At 39.1% G+C, this 23,280-nt stretch overlaps 1 protein-coding gene across 2 annotated transcripts in view; it reads left to right on the forward strand.

Moving 5' to 3' along the window:
• Nucleotides 1–606: 606 nt before the first annotated feature.
• The window catches only part of GRM1 (glutamate metabotropic receptor 1), a 340,463-nt gene continuing 317,789 nt past the window's right edge, over nucleotides 607–23,280 (forward strand). The window contains exons 1-2 of one of the 2 annotated variants that reach the window (XM_036248395.1): nucleotides 607–720; nucleotides 2,099–3,115. In XM_036248395.1, the coding sequence (XP_036104288.1) occupies nucleotides 2,416–3,115 (700 nt within the window). In that variant the 5' untranslated portion in view covers nucleotides 607–720; nucleotides 2,099–2,415. Of the gene's footprint in view, nucleotides 721–2,094; nucleotides 3,116–23,280 lie in introns of both variants that reach the window. The other variant, XM_036248394.1, reaches the window with a different exon arrangement.

Below are 23,280 nucleotides of genomic sequence, written 5' to 3' on the forward strand. Positions count from 1 at the left end.
GGATAAGTGTTTTTTGCTCCAGTGTTTTCATGTGACCTGACTCTCATTCTCAATTTAGTTACATCTTGACCTGGAAAATGTGGCCACGGGTTGCCTCTCTTCATTTGGCTTACCTTGATCACTGTGTGCACTCCCTTCGCCCCTTACTCCCACCTCATGCTGCCTCTCTCCCTCTCCCTTGAAACCTACTAATAGAATCTTTTTCTGGAAGTCTCCACATGTATTTACTCTGCTTCCCTATGAAGGGGCTTTACTTCTGGGAGAGAAAGCGCATTTGGGTCCTTGAAATACATAGGAGGAATATCCACCTACAGCAGCCTATGCGGCTCCCTACTGCTTTCCCCAGATCGGACTGTTCATATACCTGGCAGCTGTTTAAGAATCCTGTTGCAGTAAATGAATTAATACTCCCCTCTTCTCCCTAGTTTACCCACCCCCTTCATGAGATGACTGTTTTTATGCATGAGATTATAGACAAGCCTTGGGTGACCTGTTTTTTTTTATTTTTTTCCTCCCCCCTCCTTCTTTTTTCCTTGCGGTAAAATAGTGCTGAAGAAAGAGGGCACTAGTGTACAGCCCAGATCGCATCCGTGCACCGTCTGGATTAGAGCTGAGGCGTCTGCTAACCGAGCGTGGCTGCGGTCCTCCGGTCTGGGGACCACAGCGCTGTGTACCCGGACTCAGGTACGTCTCAAGTCCAAATTCTCCAAGCATACTCAGGTGAGCAGAAACCTCCCGGTGGAGAAACCCACCTCTAGTGGCAGACAATCCCAATCTATGGGATTTTCCTCTTGGTCCCAGGGGCATCCTCGCTTATTTATTTATTTTTTTAGCCTTGCATCCCTGGAAGCGTCGGAATCCATGGATGCCCGGGTTGTCTTCCTCCTTTAGCCCGCCTCACCCCACACGCTTCTGTAGCTCCTTTCTTCTCCGACTCTCACCTTGAGAAAGGAAGCCGAGCAGGGACGAGAGAGGGAGCCAACTTCAGCCCCGCGGGCGGCTGGAATTTGGCGCCTCTGTCCCCAGAAGCGGTCGGGTTTGAATATACTTGCGAGAGAACTGATTGCTAAAGGAAGAGAACGAGGATTGAAGGGTGGTGAGGAGGCGAGGGGAGGTGTGTTTATGTGTGTGCGTGTGTGCCTGGGTGAAGAATGCAGTGATGGTGGGGGGCGGGTTGAAAGAGCGAAGTCTGGGGCGGGGGGTTTGGGCTGTCACAGAATCGTAACTCGTTGGTCAAAGCATCAAGCTCCGGGCTCTGCCTGGGGAATGTCTGGGTACCTGAACCGAGCGCTGTCCAGGGTGCTGAACGCGGCAGGGCTGGGCTTCAGGCTCGAGAGCAACCGGGAAGCTCCGTTCCCTTTCTAGCAACTATGCATAGCCGAAGGTGCCCATTTAGGCGAGTGCAGGGCCCCCTCCGCCCCCCTCCATCCCCCATGGCAGAAAACAGTTTACCTTATGTACACCCTTTCTCCCTGAACATCTACTGTAAGCCTGACTTCTTGGGGGCGGGGGATGTGTACCAAACTCCGACGTGCGGAGACTTTACCAGGCATTGCCTTAGTAACTAATATGGATTTCCTCAAGCTGGCACATTTATATTTACTACTTGTATGGCACGTTAGTGTCTCTTCAACCCCTCATACTAGAGTTAAATGTGCATTACTTGTTGGCGTTCATGTTGAAGTAGCGCTTCACCTTCATAATGAAAGTTTCCAAATTTCTTCTGAAAAAAAAGTTGATCTTTTTAAATCCTGAAAGTTCCCTTAGAGTGAAAAATCTAGCTCATCCTCCGACCACCCCCCTGCCTCCATCTCCCTCAAATCAGTAAGCATAGTAGGTGTTTGAGGACCGGGAAGAGACTTGTGGCTGGAAGAGGGGGCAGGTCGGTGTGGCTCTGCGCCTCTCAGGACAGATGAGGGCACTGGGGACGGAACACATCACTTCTGCCTGGAACAGAGCTGCCTCCCAAGCTGTCCCTCGAGCCGATATCGTGATATAGCTGAAATGAATTGGACCCGGCAACTATTCACATCACTGACCCCTGGGTTTTGACACATGTGATGACGGAGCTTTGATTTTCTTTTTCTCTTGTAGGCAGCGTCCAGCTCACCGCTGCCACACGACGTCCGCTGTAGCCTTGATCAGTTTACCTCGGTGCACAGGTGAAGAAAGGGGACTCGAAGCCTCCTGGAAACGCCTCCTGGGAGTGGAGGTGGTTGTGGAGGATCAGGAGCAGGAGACGGAGGGGAAGGTGTCGGTAGTGCAGGCGGCGAAAACATTTGAAGAGCGGCGCTGGCGAGCGGGACCCAGCCGGGAGAGGCAGGCGTGGGGCGTCCCGCGGTGCGCGCCCCGAGCTGGCAGCCGGGACCAGCGTGGGGACGTGGCTGGTCAGCTGTGGACCGCCTCCCCATCACAATGGTCCGGCTCCTGTTGGTTTTCTTCCCAGCGATCTTTATGGAGATGTCTCTTCTCCCCAGAAGCCCTGGCAGGAAAGTGTTGCTGGCTGGAGCCTCATCTCAGCGCTCGGTGGCCAGAATGGACGGAGATGTCATCATTGGGGCCCTCTTCTCAGTCCACCACCAGCCTCCGGCCGACAAGGTGCCCGAGAGGAAGTGTGGGGAGATCAGGGAGCAGTATGGCATCCAGAGGGTGGAGGCCATGTTCCACACGTTGGATAAGATCAACGCGGACCCGGTCCTCCTGCCCAACATCACCCTGGGCAGTGAGATCCGGGACTCCTGCTGGCACTCCTCCGTGGCTCTGGAGCAGAGCATTGAGTTCATCAGGGACTCTCTGATATCCATTAGAGATGAGAAGGATGGACTCAACCGGTGCGTGCCTGACGGGCAGTCCCTCCCCCCAGGCAGGACTAAGAAGCCCATTGCGGGCGTGATCGGTCCGGGCTCCAGCTCCGTAGCCATTCAAGTGCAGAACCTGCTCCAGCTCTTCGACATCCCCCAGATCGCATATTCCGCCACAAGTATCGACCTGAGTGACAAAACTTTGTACAAATACTTCCTGAGGGTGGTCCCTTCTGACACTTTGCAGGCAAGGGCGATGCTTGATATAGTCAAGCGTTACAATTGGACCTATGTCTCTGCAGTCCACACAGAAGGTAGGCATTGCATTTGGGGAAAAAAGGTACCGAGAAAACCAGAGCGTTGCATGATGTGTGTTTGGGATCATAGTATCTTCCATGATAGTAATTATTATTATTTTTTAACTCTGTGGGGAACAGGTTTTACCCTTCTCTGCACAGGCCCACCCAAACATTGCCCTAATCTGGTATAATTATAATGTAGGAAAACTATACCTCGTCGTGTTTTGGTGGATAGTAGGACCCTGAAAAATGCCAAACTCTGCATGAACAGTGTTCAACCATAGATTTGGGACTCACATGCTGTGAGTCCTCATTTTCTGAGTTTGTGTTTGGAAGTCTTATTTGCCCAAGGTGGCATCACACTCTTAAGCGACTGGCTCCGCTTTTTCAAGCTAAATAGAAAAATCCAATGTGAGCAATTAGACAAAAAAATTCATTGTCCCCTAAATTGGTACTAAATGCTTTATTTTGTCTTGAACAGTATGAGGTGCTTTTTTGTCCTTATGTGCCCCTGCCTATACACGCAAGACTTACCCGTGAATGCTGGATTAATGCAGTCATCTCCCCCAGCATATCAGACACTATATTTTACCTTCTGGGGTCCCTTAGGTATAAAAGAAAGTTAAATAATTTAAATTATTTATTTATTTTCTTCCTACTACATATGTTAAAACTGTTCATGTGTTTTATGAGAAATAACACTGATCACCTCTTGGTTTTGAGTTTTAGTTTGTAGTCTTTTTCTTTTAACACATGGCTGCTCACTGATATTTAAAATTAGACCAATTATAAATTATGAATAAAAAGATAGTAGATATCAGGGTTAAAATGGCTTAAAAAATAAAATAGAATTACCTGAAGTTAAAACTTGGATATTTATAAAGTCCTACAGACATGAATTCTCAAAAACTTATTTATATAAAGATTTTCTTTACTCTCTTCATCTTAGCCTATATCCACTTTTTTTTGATAACATAAAATTTTAGAGTCATCAGCTCTTAACTCTTTTGTTAGGTGTATGAAGAAAATGAGACCATGGTTATATATTAATGTCCCAGACAATTTACCTGTATATGCTGGTATATGAAGGGAATCTTGAGGGTATTGCTGCATTCATATTTCTTAATATAAAAATGTTAAAAGAAAGGCCACCCGCATGACTTCATATTCTTTTAACAGTCATGCAATATTCAGTTGCTAGTGTGAAGTCTGATGATAGAAATTAAGAATCACATCTGCTGAAGTGGTTATGATTATATGGTTATTGTTAATGGAAAATGATGTTTTACTTTATAAAAGGAGCAGAGTTTTTATGACAAACATTTTAAAAAATGTGGAATTATACCTTATAATTTCAGACTTTGCTTTAGAAAAGAAAAAACTTTTTCCTACAACATTGTGACTTCTAACAACTGACTCATGTTTCTGAATCTTGATTTTTAATAGTGAACTGCATACCTCTTTATCAACAAAAATCTCATAACTTTTTCAAGATGCAAATTTAAGTTCAATAATAATCCCTTATATTTTAATGTTTAATGTTAATTTCTTACATTTTAATGTTTAATATAGTTTTCCTCTAGTGCTTAGATAAAACATCTTGAAAGCACAAGTTAAAAATAGTTAATTATCAGCATTAAAGAGATCTCTAAGGGAATGGCAAAATCTAGGTTGAATGTGGTTTAATTAAATATTTAATAATTCTCCCTTCATTGAGCTAGGTAATTGATTATAGGTATTAGAAGTGTAAATCCCTCCTTCAAGAAGAAGTACTACTTCCTCATTTTTATTCAGTAGTTTTATTTTTCATATTTTGTTACAATCTCATTTTTGGGGGGTGAAGAGAGGTTGAGAAAAGGCTCTTCGTTTTTTCAACCTGTTTTCCAATTGCATCACTTTACTAAAAATAATTGCTAATAGTGGATTGCTTTCTGACAACTAGAATGTTTTTGAAAAATTCATTGGACTTGTGTTTGCCAATTCTGTTGAGCAAAGGCACATGCTAAAATTTCACCTTTGCATTAGTTTGGACTTTGTTTCTATTTTGCCTTCTGACTGGTGTTGTGTGGCAGAGATAATGTCTCCATACTATTATAGTAGTTGATTCCAGACTAGATTGTGTTCATAGAACATAGAGATCACTTTGGTGTCTATTTTATAGCCAAGAGGTTATGCCATTTGCATTACCTTTTATATATGATATCTTATTGCTTTTTTTTTTTTTTCTATTTGCAAAGGAGTATCACAGCCTCCTCTGTATAAGCTCCAACTGAAAATTTGTTTTCCCCCAGGCTCTGCCCTCCTGCCTCTCTGGGACTCATGGTAGACTGGCCTGCAGGCACATTCTTGTATCATTTAGTCATTTTCCTGCTTTCAGACTGATGGGGTCCCCTACTGGTGACAGTTCCTTGTCAGAAAACAGCTAAGACCACATATCAGTGTTGTTTCTGCCATTTGGGCTCTATTCAGGAAGGAAGTCAGTTTGTCCGGATATTAGCAATTTAGATCTTAGAAATTCTGGAAACTCCAGTGACCTTCACCTCTCCTTTCCAAATCAGCCATTCTCTAATTTACAAAACCAACCAACCAAACAAACATTGTGAAATTTACCATCACAATTTCTTTTATTAGAGGTTAGCCTAGAACAGTTAATATAAAAAAAACTAAGTGTACACTAGACTAGTGTACTTCATTTCTATGGTTAACTTTGATAGCTTTAAAATCATAGATGGAACACCCTATTCTTTGAATGCCCCAGTTGTTTTCATATCCCTTTATTTCATTTTATGTCCACATTGAACTTAGAGGTATTTTCTGGTTTTGCTTCTTTCACCAGCTAGAATTCAGTTGTCTTTTTTGTGTACTTTTAAATTTTCTATCATGCCATTTGTGCCACACTTGTCCTCTGGTCATGACAACTGTCAGCTGACCTGACATAAAAGTTACCTGCAATAGGCTCTCCAGAAAGTTTTCAGATTGGTTCCTCAGGGGATATTGAAAGAGGATCTGCCATGGGAGGGGGGGAGGGGGGTACTGAAGTAACAGAGTTTTATCCACAAGTAAAAATTCAATGCACTTTGGAGCAAGCTGCTTACCTGGAATGTGTATCTTTAAATATGCTAAACATATATTACAAAAATTGCCTCCTTCTGTGAAGAACGTCTTGGCCAAGGACATTGTATTCCATCCTTCTGGTGAAATGCACATTCCCTATTAAACATCAAATTTATCATTCTGAAAGATTATAAAAATAATACTAAAAAGAATTCTAGTTGATTAAATTCAAGTCCAATAAAATATATCTTTTGAGTTTGTAGCTTCAAAAAAAATTTTTTTTGGATTGGGTACATTTTCATTTATTTTAAGATTTTCTCTCTTCGTATTTAGTCTCATAGTGTCAGATGAGTATTGATGTGATAAGTGATGTTACTTTCCTTTTGAAAATGTCCACTCTAAGGTGCCCCCCTTTTACAATTATGTTTTCATTGTGGTGTACCTCTTTTTGACATTTGCTTATATTTTATATGAAATAGATTTTTGGGGCTTCTTTTCAAAATCCAATCATTTTCTTCTCAAAAGCTTTTTTTTCTATTTGATGTAAAATTTACTTAAAATGTCTAATGGCATCAGAGGAAAATCCTCCCAAGTCATAAATACATCAGTTAACTGTTACTTTAGTTAATGCAATTACATATAAGATTTCTATTTCTAATAAATATATTTCTTATCTATGCACCAGTAACTTTCTTAGCTTGGTTCAAACCCGTTTCTTATCTTAATAAATTGCTGCATTTTATCACAAAATAAGAAATTGGAGTGTCTTGAAAGGTTATTTAGGTCAATCAATTAAAGATGCTTAAAACACCACTATTACATCTTTGCCCAGAAGTTGTTCCCATTTTCTCTAAGTTTCTAAATTGTGATTAGGGTTTCTAATGAGAGGGTGAGAATATAGAACTTAACTTCAGAAGCAGAATTTCACCTATTAGTCAGTTTTACTATAAAATGACCTATCTCTCTGGAAATTTTGACCAATTCTCCATCATCTACTGGGATTCATTCCTCTTCTATGAGATATTTGCATCAATGTACCCTCTCTCTTTTATGCCATGCCTCCCCAGTTCCTTCACCCCTGTATTTCAGTTTTTAGTTTCTTCCTCTTCATAGATAACTCTCTGGACTGCAGGCCAATGCTCTAACTGCCGAGCCAAACCAGCCAGGGCAGATAACTCAAGTAGATCTTAACTCAATGATTATCCAAAAGTTCTTTTAAAAGTATGTGTAGATACTAGGTCATATCTCCTTCTTTTTATGTTTGAGCAATTATTATCATTATTATTATTATCATTATCTAAGAGAAGGACTTTGTTTTTTGTTTCCTTTTAAATATAAACTTATTAGTTTAAATATGCCCATTAGTAAGTTCTGGGATTTTGATTATTTAATTTACCTTAACATTCCAGCTTTGTGTTCTCAGGATTTAGTTATATACATTAAAACTGAGTAAGAGAGGGTCAAGTATATAGTCCCAAACCCATCACCAGCAGACTCCCTGGCTAACTCTGGTGGTCACTCAGCCTTTTATGAATTCCCTTGACAGTGTGATTGTCCATTACACATTGTAGCTCTTTTTATATAAATAAACAAAGTAGTTTAAATGAAGAACTATCATACGAGATATCCAACTCTAAATAAAAATTTGCTATACCAAACAAGGTATATAAGAAATTTAAAAACGTGGTCTCAGTTACTAAGTACTTTATATTCTAAAGGGAATATCGTTTGGACACAGGTAAAACAAGTACAAACACATCATTACAGTCTAGACATTTAAAAACAGGACTTTATATAATTTAGAAAACACTAAAAAATATTGCTGAGCATATTTAGCTAGAAAAAAGGGAATTTTTATTATTGTTTTTGACTATGGCATTTGTAAAAGTTAGAAACTATAGTAAGAATGTCCCCACTGGGGATTAAAAAGGCATGTCTGCTTGGCCAGAGTGGAGAGTGTAGGCCAGGAACCAATAATAAAGATATCAACTCAAATGTGAGTTCTTATCATGTGGTTTTGGGACTCTTTATTGATATTAAGAACCAATAATGGAGAATCTTAAATCTTGTGCCAAAGAGTTTTAGTTTCAAGAAAGATACGTCCTGCCCTGGCCCGTTTGGCTCAGCGGTTAGAGCGTTGGCCTGCGGTCCACAGAGACCCGGGTTCGGTTTCCGCTAAGGGCATGTACTTCGGCTGCAGTTTGTCCCCGGCCCTGGTCAGGTCATGTGGGTGGCGGCCACTCGATGTGTCCCTTTCACGTCGATGTTTCTCTCTCTCTCTTCCTCTCTCCCTCCCACTCTATCTGAACAAAATATCGAAAAAAATGTCCTTGGGTGAGGATAAAAAGAGAAAGAAAGAAAGGAAGGAAGGAAGGAAGGAAGGAAGGAAGGAAGAAAGAAAGAAAGAAAGAAAGAAAGAAAGAAAGAAAGAAAGAAAGAAAGAAAGAAAGAAATGTCCCAGCAGAGTTTGATGTGATGCAAAGATAATTAGAAGAATGTGAGTCCTAACTGAAATGTGTACGGGAGATACATTAGATGGGGAGGGGAAAAACTAACTTTGAAAAGGCTAATTATTGTAGAACTCTAGGTACTGGGTTATTAAAATATTTGGGAAGAATAAAAGGTGTTCCAAAGGAATACTTTATGGGAGAATTTGTTGTAGCAAAGAGTTAGGGACAAGAAGGGGTCAAAGCTACCTTCAGTTTTGCAGTTCTGGAGGACTAGAAGGATTTTGGTGCAGTTAATACATCTGTGATAAGTAGGTTTCCAAACCTTGATCTTTTAGGTTTAAACAGCATTGGTTTAGATTTGATATGTTAAATTTGATGTGAACTTTGTCTAAGAGCACATACATTATTAGTAAGAGTGGGTGTTTGAACAAAAGAAAAGCCAGAGACAGTTGCGAGATTCTCTATTTGTGACTAAAACAAAAAAGTGTTCATATCCAAATAATCCTTGTTTACCCAGAACCTTGATTCCCCAGCTGATTTCCCTGGGAACTTGAGAGCTGACCTCTTTAAACTCCAACCTTTCACATTTTAAACATTTCACAAGGTGATTGTTTCAAACTGTGTTATATGGTTTCCGAACTTCTTTTAAAGCAATTGCTTAATTTAATAGCTACTTTTCTGGAATATACAAAGTACTCAGTATAGATATAAATTTTTCCATGTGCTAGAATACAGTGGTAATCTTGAAGCTAGTAGAAAAATATAACCATTTATTTCTACCACAAATGGCCCCAAATTGCCATATGTTTGAGTTTTTATATTTATTTTGTCCTATATTGGTTACACTTATTAAATTAATTTTCTAAATCATGTAATCAGTATTTAGTGAAGAGCTACTTTGTGCAAAGTGTTAAGGTGAAATGCAAAGGTGAGAAGAAGAAGAACTTTATTATTTTCAGAAAGCTTAAACTCCTTTTAATTTTTCTGCCCAACCATCAATCACTCCGTGACTTCAGTTGCCTTAGAAAAAAAATTTATAAAGAGCTGGCCTGCATAGGGTAGATGGTGGTGGCAGCTTCTATTTTATGTTTCTATCATGTGGCTTGCCAGTTGCCAGTCCTCTTTAGACACTACAATTTTTATCCTAGTGATCTATGGAGCCAATATACAATGACTGTTATATGGCTTTTTACTAACTTTCTAGACAGTGGCTGGGTTGGTGTCATCATAAAGAGATTTTCCAGAAACCATGTTTCCAGCATGCCCTTTAGTGAGACCACAGAGGTTGGAAAACCATAGGCAGTTTAATGAGCACCTTACGACCACTGCAAAAAAAACAACTCAGTGCACACTGTTCTGATATGAGATTGGAAGCAATATCTCAGCAGGACATGGTTGTCAGTTTTCAGGGAAGCTGTAGTTGAAAACCAGAGTCAAGCTGAGACATGAAGACTTGTCAAAATGATGTGCTGTCTTATCCATCAAAGAGCGACCGTTAGATTTTAAATCTATATAGAAGTATTCATGTAATTTATGTGTGCCAGTTCTTATTTTTTTAATGCCTAATTGTTTTCTATGAATGCCCACAACATTTTAAATATTAATTTACATGAAAAAAATGTAATTTTAATTTTCTTCAGTCTCATGTGAAGTTTTTTTTCTTAAACTTAAGACACCGTGGTACCAAGTATAGCACTGATGTTTTTAGAAAGAGAACTTACTGGATCAAGCAGAAACTTGGTGATCGAAAATCCTCATTGATTTAAGATTATCTATTTTAGTCACTTTATGGCCAACCAACTGTAGATTCAAAGCAATTATTTAAAAGCTTCAGATAATAGACTTCACTGTCAATTGAAACACAAGACATTTTGAGGGAGCAGTTCTTTATCACCAAGTAATTTATTTTGCTTTTAACGAAGACATGGCCACTTAATAAACACATATGTCTATTATGGTGCTATGAACACATAAATGAAAGGAACAATAACTATTAGCAATAGTAGTACTCTTATTGTTATTATCCTCAGGAGTCCCATAGTCTGTTGGAGGAGACATAGAAGTATACAGGTAGTTCTGGATTCATGGGTTACAAAAAAAACATTTAATCTCCTTTTAAAGATAAATGCACCAAAGACTATGGGAAATACTTATTTTCATCTCAGTTTTATTGTAAAATGTAAATAATAATTGTTACCATATGATTTACCTAACATCGGTGTTTCAGAGAACAAGGAGAAGGCATGTATAACTAGCTTTCATCTGTTCTTGCTAAGCGGTCATCAAAGAGATAAATTCTTAAGATAGTAGCCCTTAACTGATGAATATTGAGCAAATGCATGAAATTTATTAATCAGGTATAGGTTATTTACCCTAGAACCTAGTAACATAAGATAAAAATGAAATTCATCCTTAAAATAAAAGCTCAGCATTTACCATAGCTTTTAGAAAGATCTCTCATGTTCCAAATGAGAGAACAAAGGCCCAGGGAAATAAAAATGACTTGCCAAGACCATAAAATTTGTTGGTATGTTAGTATCAAAGGCAGGACTAATACAACTTCCCTGTGAGATACTTTCTTCAATCAAGGTTTGTTTGTTTTTAAGTCACATGACCCACCCTCACACATTCCTCTTTCCTGTGAGGTTTTATAATCCAACCCAGTTATATTCTTCCCAACTTTGCTGCTGTCATTTAGCAGCTTCTAAGAAACTGTTCTGTCACTGAAAATGCATTCTTATTGCTGGTGGTCTTCCTTTCAGTGTTGACTCTGGCCGTATACATTGGGGCGATTGTAACATTCATGTGCGTGACCCGTGGATACCTATGCTCACAGTTCATTCATCTCAACCCTGCGTCCTTCGCCTCCTCTTTAGCAGCCCACCCACTATGACCACGGCCTGGCATCTTGACAACATCAGAAACGGTCCCATCTTTGGACTCGTAAACACTAGAAAGCCTCTGCACAGTAGCAGCTTCTTTTCTTCCACTTCTCTTGCTCCCAACTTACCTGCTTCCCACACTTCCCTGGAAAGTCTAGATCAAGCCATTTTCTCCCTTGATCTAATTTCTCCTGTGGATCTGAGCAACTCTGACCCCATATTTATGGTTGCTACCATGTTGTAATAAAGCTTATTTTTCTGAGAAAATGAACTTCCAACTTAAAAATGACTTAAAGTTGCTACTCTACATAAAACTCTAGTTGAGAAGATTACAAGTTCCCTATTTTTTTCTCAGCCCCTTGAGTGCAAAAAAATAAAGACCAGAAAAGAGCATTTTTTTTTTTTTTTTGTTAACGGAGGAAAGAATCTCATGCCTGAGAGGGCTGTGGTCAGGAGCAGCACAGCACATTTGCTCAAACAGCTCGGTGGCTTCGTTTATCCAGCCAGGGGTGCTGTGCAGTGGATAAGAATAAAACATTAGGAAAGAATGACTAAAGTTGAATTCCAGGGGTCAGGGATAAGACTGGCCCAAAGGGTTAATGAAATTAGCCATACTGAGAGAGACGTCGGGGTAAAATATACAAAAACAATCCCTTACGTTGTTATAAAGAGGAGATGAGATGGAACTGTGTATAAAACTAGATACATGTAAGATGTTATTATCATTGTTGGGCTATTCTAACCTTAATTTAGAAGATGTCCTCAGTCTAGGTAAGCCCGTGTGAAATAAATACAGAAATGTCCTGGGGCAAGGTGTGCAAATGAAAAGAGAAGATGTATGTCTTGCATATTTGCTCATTTGAACAGCACGTTTGGACCCCCATTCTCTCTTTTCATAGCAATTGCACCCACAGCACGTGGTCCGAAGTGAAAGTCCTCTGGCTGGACGCTTACTCTACAGTTACTGCTGGACGCTGAGGCAGCTTCCTCGGTTCTCTCTGGTGTCCCGACACATTTTTAATTTGTATTTTATAAGGAGAGCAACAAAAAAGATCAATAAACAAATTGCTGGAGTATGTTCAAAAGGAGAAATTGCTTACGATAGAATTTTAAAGGTAATATGAAGATATTGAAACAGTGGAAACAACCATAAACAAATGATATAATCTTTTCCTGAATAAATATACTATTATATCTTCACTTGTTGGTCAACAGGTATACCTCTGTTGGTAAGGAAGAAAGTACGTTCAGATCTCTATCTTAATAAACAAATGTTTAGTGAGCACCTTCTCTGAGCCAGACCCTCTGCTGTGATTATTGATGACCAGAGGTAGATGAACTATAATCCCTCTGTCAAGAAGTTCACTGTGTAATGATAATCGGTCAGTTTGATAAATGTAATCATAGGAACAGGTATGACTTAGAGAGGTGACAGAGAGAAATATGACAAGCTCTCCCTGAGACAAGAAAAGAAGTAATGAAAATTCATAGAAGCCTCTGAAAGGAGGTGACATTTGAAGTTCACACCGTTAGAGGAATAAGAGGAGGACACAGAGGAATGAATGTGTGTGAAAGTCCTGACATAAAAAACAAAGAGTGTTCAAGAAACTCTTAATACAGCACTAATTCTGAAATGTATGTTCAGGGACAAGACAGGGGAAGGATTAGGCTGAAGAGGGAGGAGGCCTAGGTCACTGAGGGGCAATCTGTCAAGCCAAGGGATTTAGATTCTATTTTATAAGCATTGTGAGCCAGAGAAGAGTTTTAAATAGTGAAGAAATGCAATAGATTTACATTTTGGAAATGGGTCTTAGAAAACTTTGGAGAGGATAGATTAATAAAAGGAGTCAGATTGGAAACTAAAACACAAGTTGCCAGGCCACTGATGGTTGTGGGAGTGGTGGAGTAAAGGTCAATTTAATACTCAATTTAGTCAAGAGACGATGAGAGTTTTACTAAAAGAAGAGTCAATGGGGCTGGAAAGGAGAGAATTGACAGCCATTTAGGAGGGAGATTAAGATTTAGTGACTGACTGCTTATAAGAATCAAAAAGAAAGAGAAGTCAAGAATGACTCCCTGTTTTCTACAAAAGAGGACGCACAGATTGGGGAAATATGAATTTTAGACTGGTTGAATTTGAGGTACCAATGGGACAATGACATTGAGAAATCTCATCGGTCAAAGATATAGAAAGAAAGAAATCTCATCGGTCAACCTGAGATTCTTCTCAGCAAATAGCTGCAGGTAAAACCACGCGTAGACGAGATTGCCAAGGGAGAGCAGAGGGCATGAAAAGAAAGGACCATGCTTGAATAGGAGAAGGCTTTCCTTTGGGTGGTGATGACTTTGGGGAAGAGGAGAAAGGCTTGAAAATAGCATTTGGTAGCCTTTGTTTTCTCAAGAAATGAGGGGGATGGAAAGGGAAAGGAAGCAGGTCAAACACAAATAGAGCAAATTTTCAGAGGGCCCAAATGAGATCGGAAACCATGCAATTTCTACTAATGTCTGTTCATATTATTTTGATATTTTCTCCAGTGATGTATGGCCCCAACACAAATGAGAAGTCTTAGCTTTCACAGTTCATTCACTTGGCCACCTGCCGGCCTGACGTCCAAAACACCAGTATCTTTCTTTGGTTAATTACATAGAATACCAGGTGCTCACAAGACATCATATCCTAAATTATAGTTTGTCCAGCTTTTGTCACAAGGCCTGATGAGGGAATTGATATTTAAAAATATCATCTAAGAGATCATTATCAACCAGTTAGCATAACATTAAGTTTTCATAATACTACGGGCCTGATTATTTTTTTCTTTTTGAAGACTTGCCTTTTCTAAATTGCACTTTAATATTGTCTTTTTTATTTCTTAAAGGTCAGAGAAAAAATTGAAAATGTAAATAACGTTTTATAATTTTTACCAATTTTTGTTAAATTCATGCCTATTATGTTGTTCGATGCCCCTTGTATAAAGTCCATTGTTAAAAGTTCTCTATAGATTTTTTTTTTTATCCTCACCTGAGGACATTTTTCTATTTATCTTCAGATAGAGATAGAGGGAGAGACAGGGAGAGAAAAGGAGAGAGAGAGAGAAACATAAATGTGAGAGGGACACATCAACTGGTTGCCTTCTGCACGACCCTGACCAAGGTTGGGGACAAACCACAATTCCTTGGCTGGAATTGAACCTGTGACTCATTGGTCTGTGGGCTGACACTCAACTGCTGAGCCAAACTGACTAGGACCTCTTTAGATTTTGATACCATAAAATCATTTATCTTTATTAAAGAATTTATATGTTTCACCTTTTTTTTTTTTCTTTATTGATTTTTAGAGAGAGAGAGAGAGGAGTGGAAGAGAGAGAAAGTTAGAAACATTGATGAGAGAGAACACTTGATAGGCCACCTCTTGCATGCCCCCCACTGGGGATTGGGCTCAAAACTTGGGTATGTTTCCCGAATGGGAATCAAACCTGTGACCTCTTGGTGCATGGGTTGACACTCAACCACTGAGCCACAGTGCCTGGGCTACATGTTTCATCTTAATAGGTACTGAGAGTATTGTGTCTTACGTTTTCCTCTTTGCCTACTAGGAAGCTCAAACTAAATTTAATGCTCAATCATAGAAAATGTTTAGATTATATGTGTAGGTGTTAGCTTCTTCCACCCCACTTCAACAGCATTATTTCATACTTTTCAATAATTGTAAAATTTCTCAACTTTATTTTAGGAAGAGACAGGATATTAATATATATGAAAATGCAAGTTACCCCACTGTAGGTACAGATCCCTGCTGAAGTTTTTGTATGTTATTATGGTCATGACAAGCTGAGAGTTTTTTTTTAACTGTGAAAGGTGGTGGTGGGGGTTGTTAAGGTTATTCTAAACCCATAGTTGAATATAGTAAAGATAGAAAAAAAAAAATCCTATGTATTTGATGTGTACCGAATAATCCTTGAGCATTGATCATGTCCTAGAAGAGAATTATGCTCCTTAAATTAGTGAAAAAGTCTGTCCTCTGGCTCTACCCATTGCTGTCTTTTCCTTCTCCAGTGCATTTTGGGCTCTGCTATGTGGCTTTGCTGGGATATTTTGCCTGGTTTGGCAAAGTGTGTGTGTGTGAATGAAATACTCTCCTCTGCGGTCAACACTGAGCAGGGCTGCTCTGTCTCTAACTTATAACAGCCTCTGTTCCTATTTCTCCTCTTCTTATCCTTAGAGAAAAATTAATCTGTTTGTACAATGACTGCTCAGCGACAAATGGAGAGAGACCTTGCTTTTTACCAACTTTCTAACTTTTCCTGATATTCTCATCATGTCCCTTCCAGACCACAATTGCTTATAGCCTGGTAGCTGGTTTTGCTGAGTGTCCCAGGAAGCTCGGTACATGCAATGATGTCCTCTATTTCTTTCTCCTTGAGCAAAGGTCAACATGATTTAACTTGGGAAACTGATATTGATGAGGATGAGACACCCAAAACACCCACTGTCTCTTACTGCTCTTAGCATATATAGGTGGTCATTCCATCACAGACAATAGGGGGAGGCCATATGCATTGATATCTATGAAGGATGAATTAGCCTTTGTTTTCAGCTAGAAATGCCAGATTTGAAACCGTGAAAAGGCAAATTTTATTTTTTATTCTATGTTGGCACATGCTGAAGAAAACCTTAACATGTAATTTCCTTGATATGTCATTTTAAAAGTAAAATTTTACTTGAAACAAGTTCTTAAAATTGAAAAATATTGAGTGAGTGATTAATTTTTGAAGTGCTTATCTTCTCCCTTTTAGGAGATTATTTTTAGGCTCTCCTAGAACAGTAATTTTTAAACTTGAGAATGCATTCCGATCACCCGGGAAACTGGTTAAATCACAGATTCTGATTCCATAGGCCCGGGGAGGACCTGAGAGTCTGAATTTTTGCTAGGTTCTCAGGTGGTATGGATGCTCATGGACCATAATGAGGGCAAGATATCTGCCAGCCCCTTTTAATAATGTAATTTTTATGATGGTGTATTGCACATGCTTTCTCATACGTTTATAAATTATTTCCTTTGGTGTCATTTGTATATGTCTCAAGGCAATATTCTATGTTCCTGAAATAGGCAAAGAATGGCTTTTGAAGTGTGCATATTTAGAAAATTATACTAAAGATGTTTAACTATTCATTTCTTACATTCAGTGACTTTTTAAAATATGCATTAACCAGCCCAAATAATTGCTGAATGTAGTAGCATTGTATTAATCAAATTTCTGGTGACATGCATACCTTCTAGAATATTCTGCCCAGTAGAATATATCTCCTAATGGGAAGTACATTTTTGAAGAGTGGGATCATTGTTTTGTTTTGTTCACTGATGTACCCTGAGCATTTAGAAGAAATGCACAAAGTTGCACAAAGTTGACACTAAATAATTATTTGTTTAATTGATGTAAGTCAGGAAAGCTTTTGTTTGGATTTCTTTTTTTTTCCTGCCTTAGTAAGGGGTTTGATGATTTAAGAGCTTGCAGGCTTCACATCAATTCTTATTGCCTCGCACTATAAATGTAAATGAAGCAAGATAGTACACTAATTATTCAACTTCCAACAACCAACAACCTTGGAAATCTTTGTGTGTATGTGTGTATGTATTACTAAATTCTTCATAAATAATTTTTTTTCTATTTGCTTCTTTCTTATGGTAGTAGAATAAAGCAGATACAATATGTATTAATTTTACGTTTCATGGGTAAATTCTTCTTAATAGCCATTTAGCCTTTTACTTTTCTAATAATTGAGGAAAAGTCACTACATTTACAATCAATTAAATCTTTCAGGTTGTTATATTTTCTTCCTTTTTATGAATATTGGTGTCCGGTACTCTTTGTCCTCCCTTAGACTTTAGTGCCCAGATGAAGTGGGATGTGTTCTGAGTGAGAGAACTGGGCTTTCACTTCCTCCATCAGCTGCCCCTGTGACTCCAGACAGGTCACTGCACCACTCTGGTCTGTCTTCTGGTCTGCAAGGGGTTGTCATATCCTCCTTCCAGACCACTATACTGAACCGATGTGGAACTGCGAATGTATTGTATTCTACTGTCGCTGATGTTAGGTTCTCATTTTGATTTTTAACAACTGCCTCTTGGACTTTGCTTTTCATAGAGAGTTATAGGCAACCATTTATACTTAGCATTTATTTAAAATTATATTGTTTTGAAGGCAATATTTATCTAAGTCTTTGATTTGAAAGCAAAAATTCGAGGTTAGGTGACTTGCCTGAGGCTGCACACAGAGTTCGTTCAAGAAGGACCTTCACTGTAGTTCAGCTTTTCCACGCTATCACCAGTGAATCATCTCGACATTTACCTTTATGTCCACATATTCTTTGTCTATTCTCTGATTTTCTATCACTCTTAGTCTCTCTATGTTGGCTTAAAGGGAAATCCCCATCTTCATATCAATGGGCCAACCAATTAATTCATGTATGCAACCGATATAGATCCTACTAATCACCCAGCAGTGTGCTAGGCATCAGACATCAAAAATGAATCCAGATTTCAGATGTCAATCAAGTATGGTAACATAGGCAACTATCCATAAGAAATTATACAGATATTATATTTAAAGTAAAAATATGATATATGAGAATATTTAGAAGATATGATTATACAGTAAAATAGTATTATCTATGTTTCCAGACTTTATGGAAATCCTGTAGTTCCTGCCATTGCTTATGATCCAGAGGAGATATAAAGAAATAATTATTGCTGCCTCACCATGTGGATGAGTGTGGAGGAGGAGAGGGTGTGGAAGTTCAAGGAGGGTGAGATTACTTCTAGGTGGGAACATCAGGTCTCTTAGAATAAGTGTTATTAGAACATGTCTTGGATGCTTGCTAGCCTTGCAAATGAAAATCTAGATGGCAAAAGAATTTCCCATAAAGGAAATCATGTACATAAGGGCTCTAAACTAAAGTGCTAACTGATACACTGCAAGAAATGGTGAACTGTTTAATTTGTCTGGAGTAGAAGTCACCTAAAAGGGGGTTGTGGAAGAATTGATTGAAAAGTAGACACAGATGTCAAAGTTCTGAGAATGTCAGAGTTTGAATTAGTCTTCTACCTGATAGTTTAGTCAAAATAGAGTAGACCCTCTTTTGCAAATTTCTTCCAAAGACTGATAAATAGGGAGTTATTTTTACCTTTGCCTGCCCACTCATTTTTTCCCCTGCTTCTTTTTCTTCCTCCTTGTAAAATTTGTGCCAGAAAGCGACACTTTTGTAAGAAAGCCACCTTTCTTGTGTGTCTGGCAAAATGTCATTAATCTATCCATTTATATTTCCAAATATTTGATTATAAGAAGTATACTGGCAAATATATTGCAATGTTTTGCAGCTCGAGTTGCAGCCTATGTGGACATGTGGTCCGCCTCTCAGTGAAGCAAAAGGCATATTACAAGCTGGTTTCTCAGCTGTGAAATGCCACTACGTAGGTCACATGCCTCAGTTAAAAAAACTGCCAGGAGCACCGCCCTCTCCTTGGCAGAGAGGCGTGCCACCTGCCACCCAAAGCTGCCGTCCCCTCTGGCATCGTGCACGGATAACTTTGATTCACTTCTGCATATGGGGAGGTTGTGTTCTCTGCCTTTCGCAGCATGTTTCTCCATGGTTTTTACTTAGTGTAGAATTCATTCTGGAATTCACCGAATGGGGAATTATCACCCATACTTACCAGGGTCAAATCTTAATCTGGAAGAATAGTTGCAATTTTGGAGATAACACTTGAATTAAAACGTGAATTGTTTTACATGAGAATGATGGTATATGACAGGCATATTTCCACTGGACACCTAGTATTGAAATCACCCTTGGTGACATGACAAGATCACACCTTATGTCACTCCTTAATAGCATGCAAGGATTCCTGAAAATCAGCCTTAGAGAGCACATGTTCTGGACCCACTGGAGACCGTGTCATATAAACCTTTAAGGCATACAAAACAAGAAACATAATTCATATCTTCACAGGCAGGTAAAAGATTCCTTACAGTCTGTACTTTATTTTAGATTTCCTCCATATCTGTTAAGGTCAGACAGGGTGTTAAGCACCAAGTGCTTGATTAATACATGTTGAATGAATAACCAGATGATGGTCCTGTGAAAAGGTAATCTAATAGGCATTTGGGCTGACCATGATATTGGAATCCTTTGGTTTACTATTTCTCTGAGAAGAATGAATGAAAAACCCAGAGATGCCCTACTTTTGTGAAGAAATAAAGGCTCCTTCTGCCATAGCAATGCCATCTTGGCACAAGTGTTATTCTTAAGAGTTCATAACATATTTTCTGTTGCATATTTGAGTTGTTCAAGAAAAAACTATATTAAAATGCATACACTAAAAATCCAATTATTATTCTCATTTTTCCCAATCTGCTCTTGTTTTTGGTTGAGTTGTGTCCCACCCAAAAAGTTTGAATCTTAAAGTCCAGTACCTCAGAATGTGACCTTAATTGGAGATAGAGTCTTTGCAGAGATGATCAAGTTAAAATGAAGTCGTTAGGATGGGCCCTAGTCCAAATTGACTGATGTTCTTATAGAAAGAGGAAATTTGGATATACAGACATACAAACAGGAGGAATACCATATGATGTAATTGGATGATGCATCTATATGCTAAGAATGGCAAAGATTGCCAGCAAGGCACCAGAAGCTAGGAGAGAGGCATGGAGCAGATTCTCCCTCGTGGCCAGCAGAAGGAATCAGCCTGTTGACATCTTGATCTTGGACTTCAAAACCTATAGAACTCTGAGACAATAAATTTATGTTATTTAAGCCACCCCATTTGTACTGTGTTACAGCAGCCATAGGAAACTACTATGGTTCTTCTAACGTTGCCACATTGCTGAGAATAGTCTTCATGGCACAACTGATGCTCATCTGTTTAGGAACAGTTGCTTCACCTTTAACCCCTCCCATGTCTGACCACCTTCTACACAGAAACGGTCATATAATATAGATGACAGCACTTTTGATTGAGCATTTATTGTTTGCCAAGCGCTGTGCTGAGTGTTTCATGTGTTACTTCACCTGATCCTCCCAATAACCTTATAAGGTAGGTACTGTCAATCTGAAAAGAATAAAGTGTCTTTTAAGTAAGTCACACAAGTGAAAAATGACAGACACAGGGTCAGAATGAATCAGTCTCATTCCAAAGTCCAAGCGGCTGGCCACTGCATAATCTGCTTAAAAAGACTGCCATACTTACTATCAGGCTTAGGACTTTGGGGCTAGATATTGTTGGAATTTGAATGCATATTTACATGTGTACAGGAAATGTAAATAACCAGGGCAAAGACCATTTGCCATAAGTCAGTGTTTTGTACTGGTCTCAGCCTATCAATAAATAATATTGTGGCTGGACCAGCTGTTGTGGTTCTTACTATGATTTCAAGAAGCTCTTCAGCAATAACCATTAGGAAACTTTGAAAAGACACAGTTTTATTACTTATAAGGCCTGGAAATTACACAACACAGTAGGGCCACAGAGTGAGGTCATAGATAGAGAAAGAGAAAGAGCAGGGCCTGGGGTTCTGCTTTTATTGGGATGAAAACTTAGAGCTTCCCAGGTTCACTCATTATTGGTGAATTTAAAGGACAACAGCTGGAATTTAAAGTGAAGGAAGAGAAAAAAATCAAGTAGCCCAAATGGCCAGTTATCGAAATCAATCAACATCTCTATAGCAAAGGAGCCTCCGTTGGAGGAGGCAGCCTGGCTATTTATGTAGTCCAGGCATTGTGTTTATTGGAGATGGCCATCTTTGAAGCAGATGCCTTTTTGAAATAGATGCCTCAGGCAATCAAAACTTAATCCAGGTATTCATATTACAAAGAAGAAAAAAAAAATCTGTCAGGGTTTACACTGCAGTCAGACACTATTTAAAAAAGAAAAGAAATCAGATCCTTGAGTTATATTGCACCCAATATGAATTGGATGGAATTATTTCCAACACCTGCCCTGGTTGACCAGTAGATCCACTTAGCCTAGATACCTACCATTTCAGAAAAGGGTACAATAAATATATACTGGCTCTTCCTTTTCAGTGCAGCTATTTAGAAAAGGCAGTTCTACTCTAAAGCTTGCTCCTTTTTGCTGTAGAAAGACAAACAAAGGGAGACGTTGTGAGAGCTACGCATTAATTTGTTTTAAGGATACCTGATACTTCTTAAAAAACCTTCAGATTTGTAACTCCTAGATATGATGATAAAAAGACATAATCATAATTTTTCTGTGTTCAGAAAAATCCCCTAATTAAAAAAGGAAACAAACACACTGTGTTTCTAAAATAAGGGAGATTTTTCAGTGCGCTAAGGGGAAGAAAGTCTTTATCTTCTCTCTGGAAATTTCTAGTGCTTTAGTACTGGGGAGTTTACTACATTAAAAAAAAAACATTTGACAGTGCTCTGAACGGACTCATTCTCAAAAGCAGAATGATAGTAGTGCCCGTTGATTTTCCTGTGGTGTGTTTGTTCATGTGGAAGCCAGCTCTCTTGTTCGGTTCCTGGTGTGATTATGTGCACATGTTTGTGAGATTCTTGGAGTGTTGGAAAAGGAATTCAGATGTTAGGTGTGGTTGGACTGAATGAGCCCCCAAATCTCAGAAGCTATTCTTCTGTGAGTAGGAGTTCACAGAGTCTCTGGCTCTGTAACAGAGCAGTGTGCTCATCCCTTCTGGGAGAGGTCTGCCAATGGCTGTCTTGCCAGCGAAGCTATCAGCCTTTGCCAGTCTGGCCCCTCTATTTGCAGTGAGTGGTCAAGAAGATTCATGATAAGCAGTGTGAGTATAATGAAGGAGATTGATGGCTAAGGGGGTGGCATTTGGAATAAGACCTGGTTTCTCATCCTATCTTTGTTGTATTTGAACTGTGGGACTTCAGGCAAGTCCTTTAACCTCTCCAAGTCTCACTCCTCAGATCTGCAAACTGGAGGTTTAATTGTACTAATTTCTCATGCGATTAAATGAAGTAATGGCTGGCATACAATCAGAACTCAATAAAATGTATACGTATATACTTATAAGCTAATAGAGTGGTGGTGTGATATGACAAATTCTACTTTGGTTAGCATCTATTGAGAATGACATTTCCTCCCTTGGTAAAAATGATATCTTTAAGTCCTGGCAGGTTTGGCTCAGTGGTTGGAGCGTCGACCTGTGGACCAGAGAAGCCTGGGATTGGTTCCCCCTAGGGCATGTACCAAAAAAAATGATACCTTTAAGTGGTAGCATAAAATTTATTAGTAGAGCCCCCCCAAAAGGTTCTACACACACACCCACACCCCCCTACACACACACACACCACACACACATACACACAAATCCTCTCTCTGAACTTATTTTCATCTGGAAAAGTTTGAGAGTTTAAACTTCCGTTAAAAGGTAATACCTTTGGAAAGTGTAGCACTTAAAGCTATTTCCAGTTATTATCTTAGCGTTATCAGATAAATATCTAGAGTGGGCATGGCAGAGTGGCCAGAAGGAAAGAACCAATCCTGCACAGGCCAGCCGGAAGACTCAAAGTTATACTTATTTCATATTTTTTTATTTGGTTCTGGCTATGATATAGCATGTGTTTCCTGAAGGTCCCTGCTGGTCAGCTTCAATTATCATCACCTAAGCACCTTGACACCCTTAGTGCATTTAGCACCCTAAACGCACCTTAGTACATTTCCTAAGCACCCTTATATAATCTTGATTTACAGAAAGCAATGGCTGCTATTCTCTAAAGGGTGGAAATCTGAAATGGAAGACACCAAGAA

Source organism: Molossus molossus, unplaced genomic scaffold, assembly GCF_014108415.1.
Source record: "Molossus molossus isolate mMolMol1 unplaced genomic scaffold, mMolMol1.p scaffold_m16_p_8, whole genome shotgun sequence".
Lineage (NCBI taxonomy): Eukaryota > Metazoa > Chordata > Mammalia > Chiroptera > Molossidae > Molossus > Molossus molossus.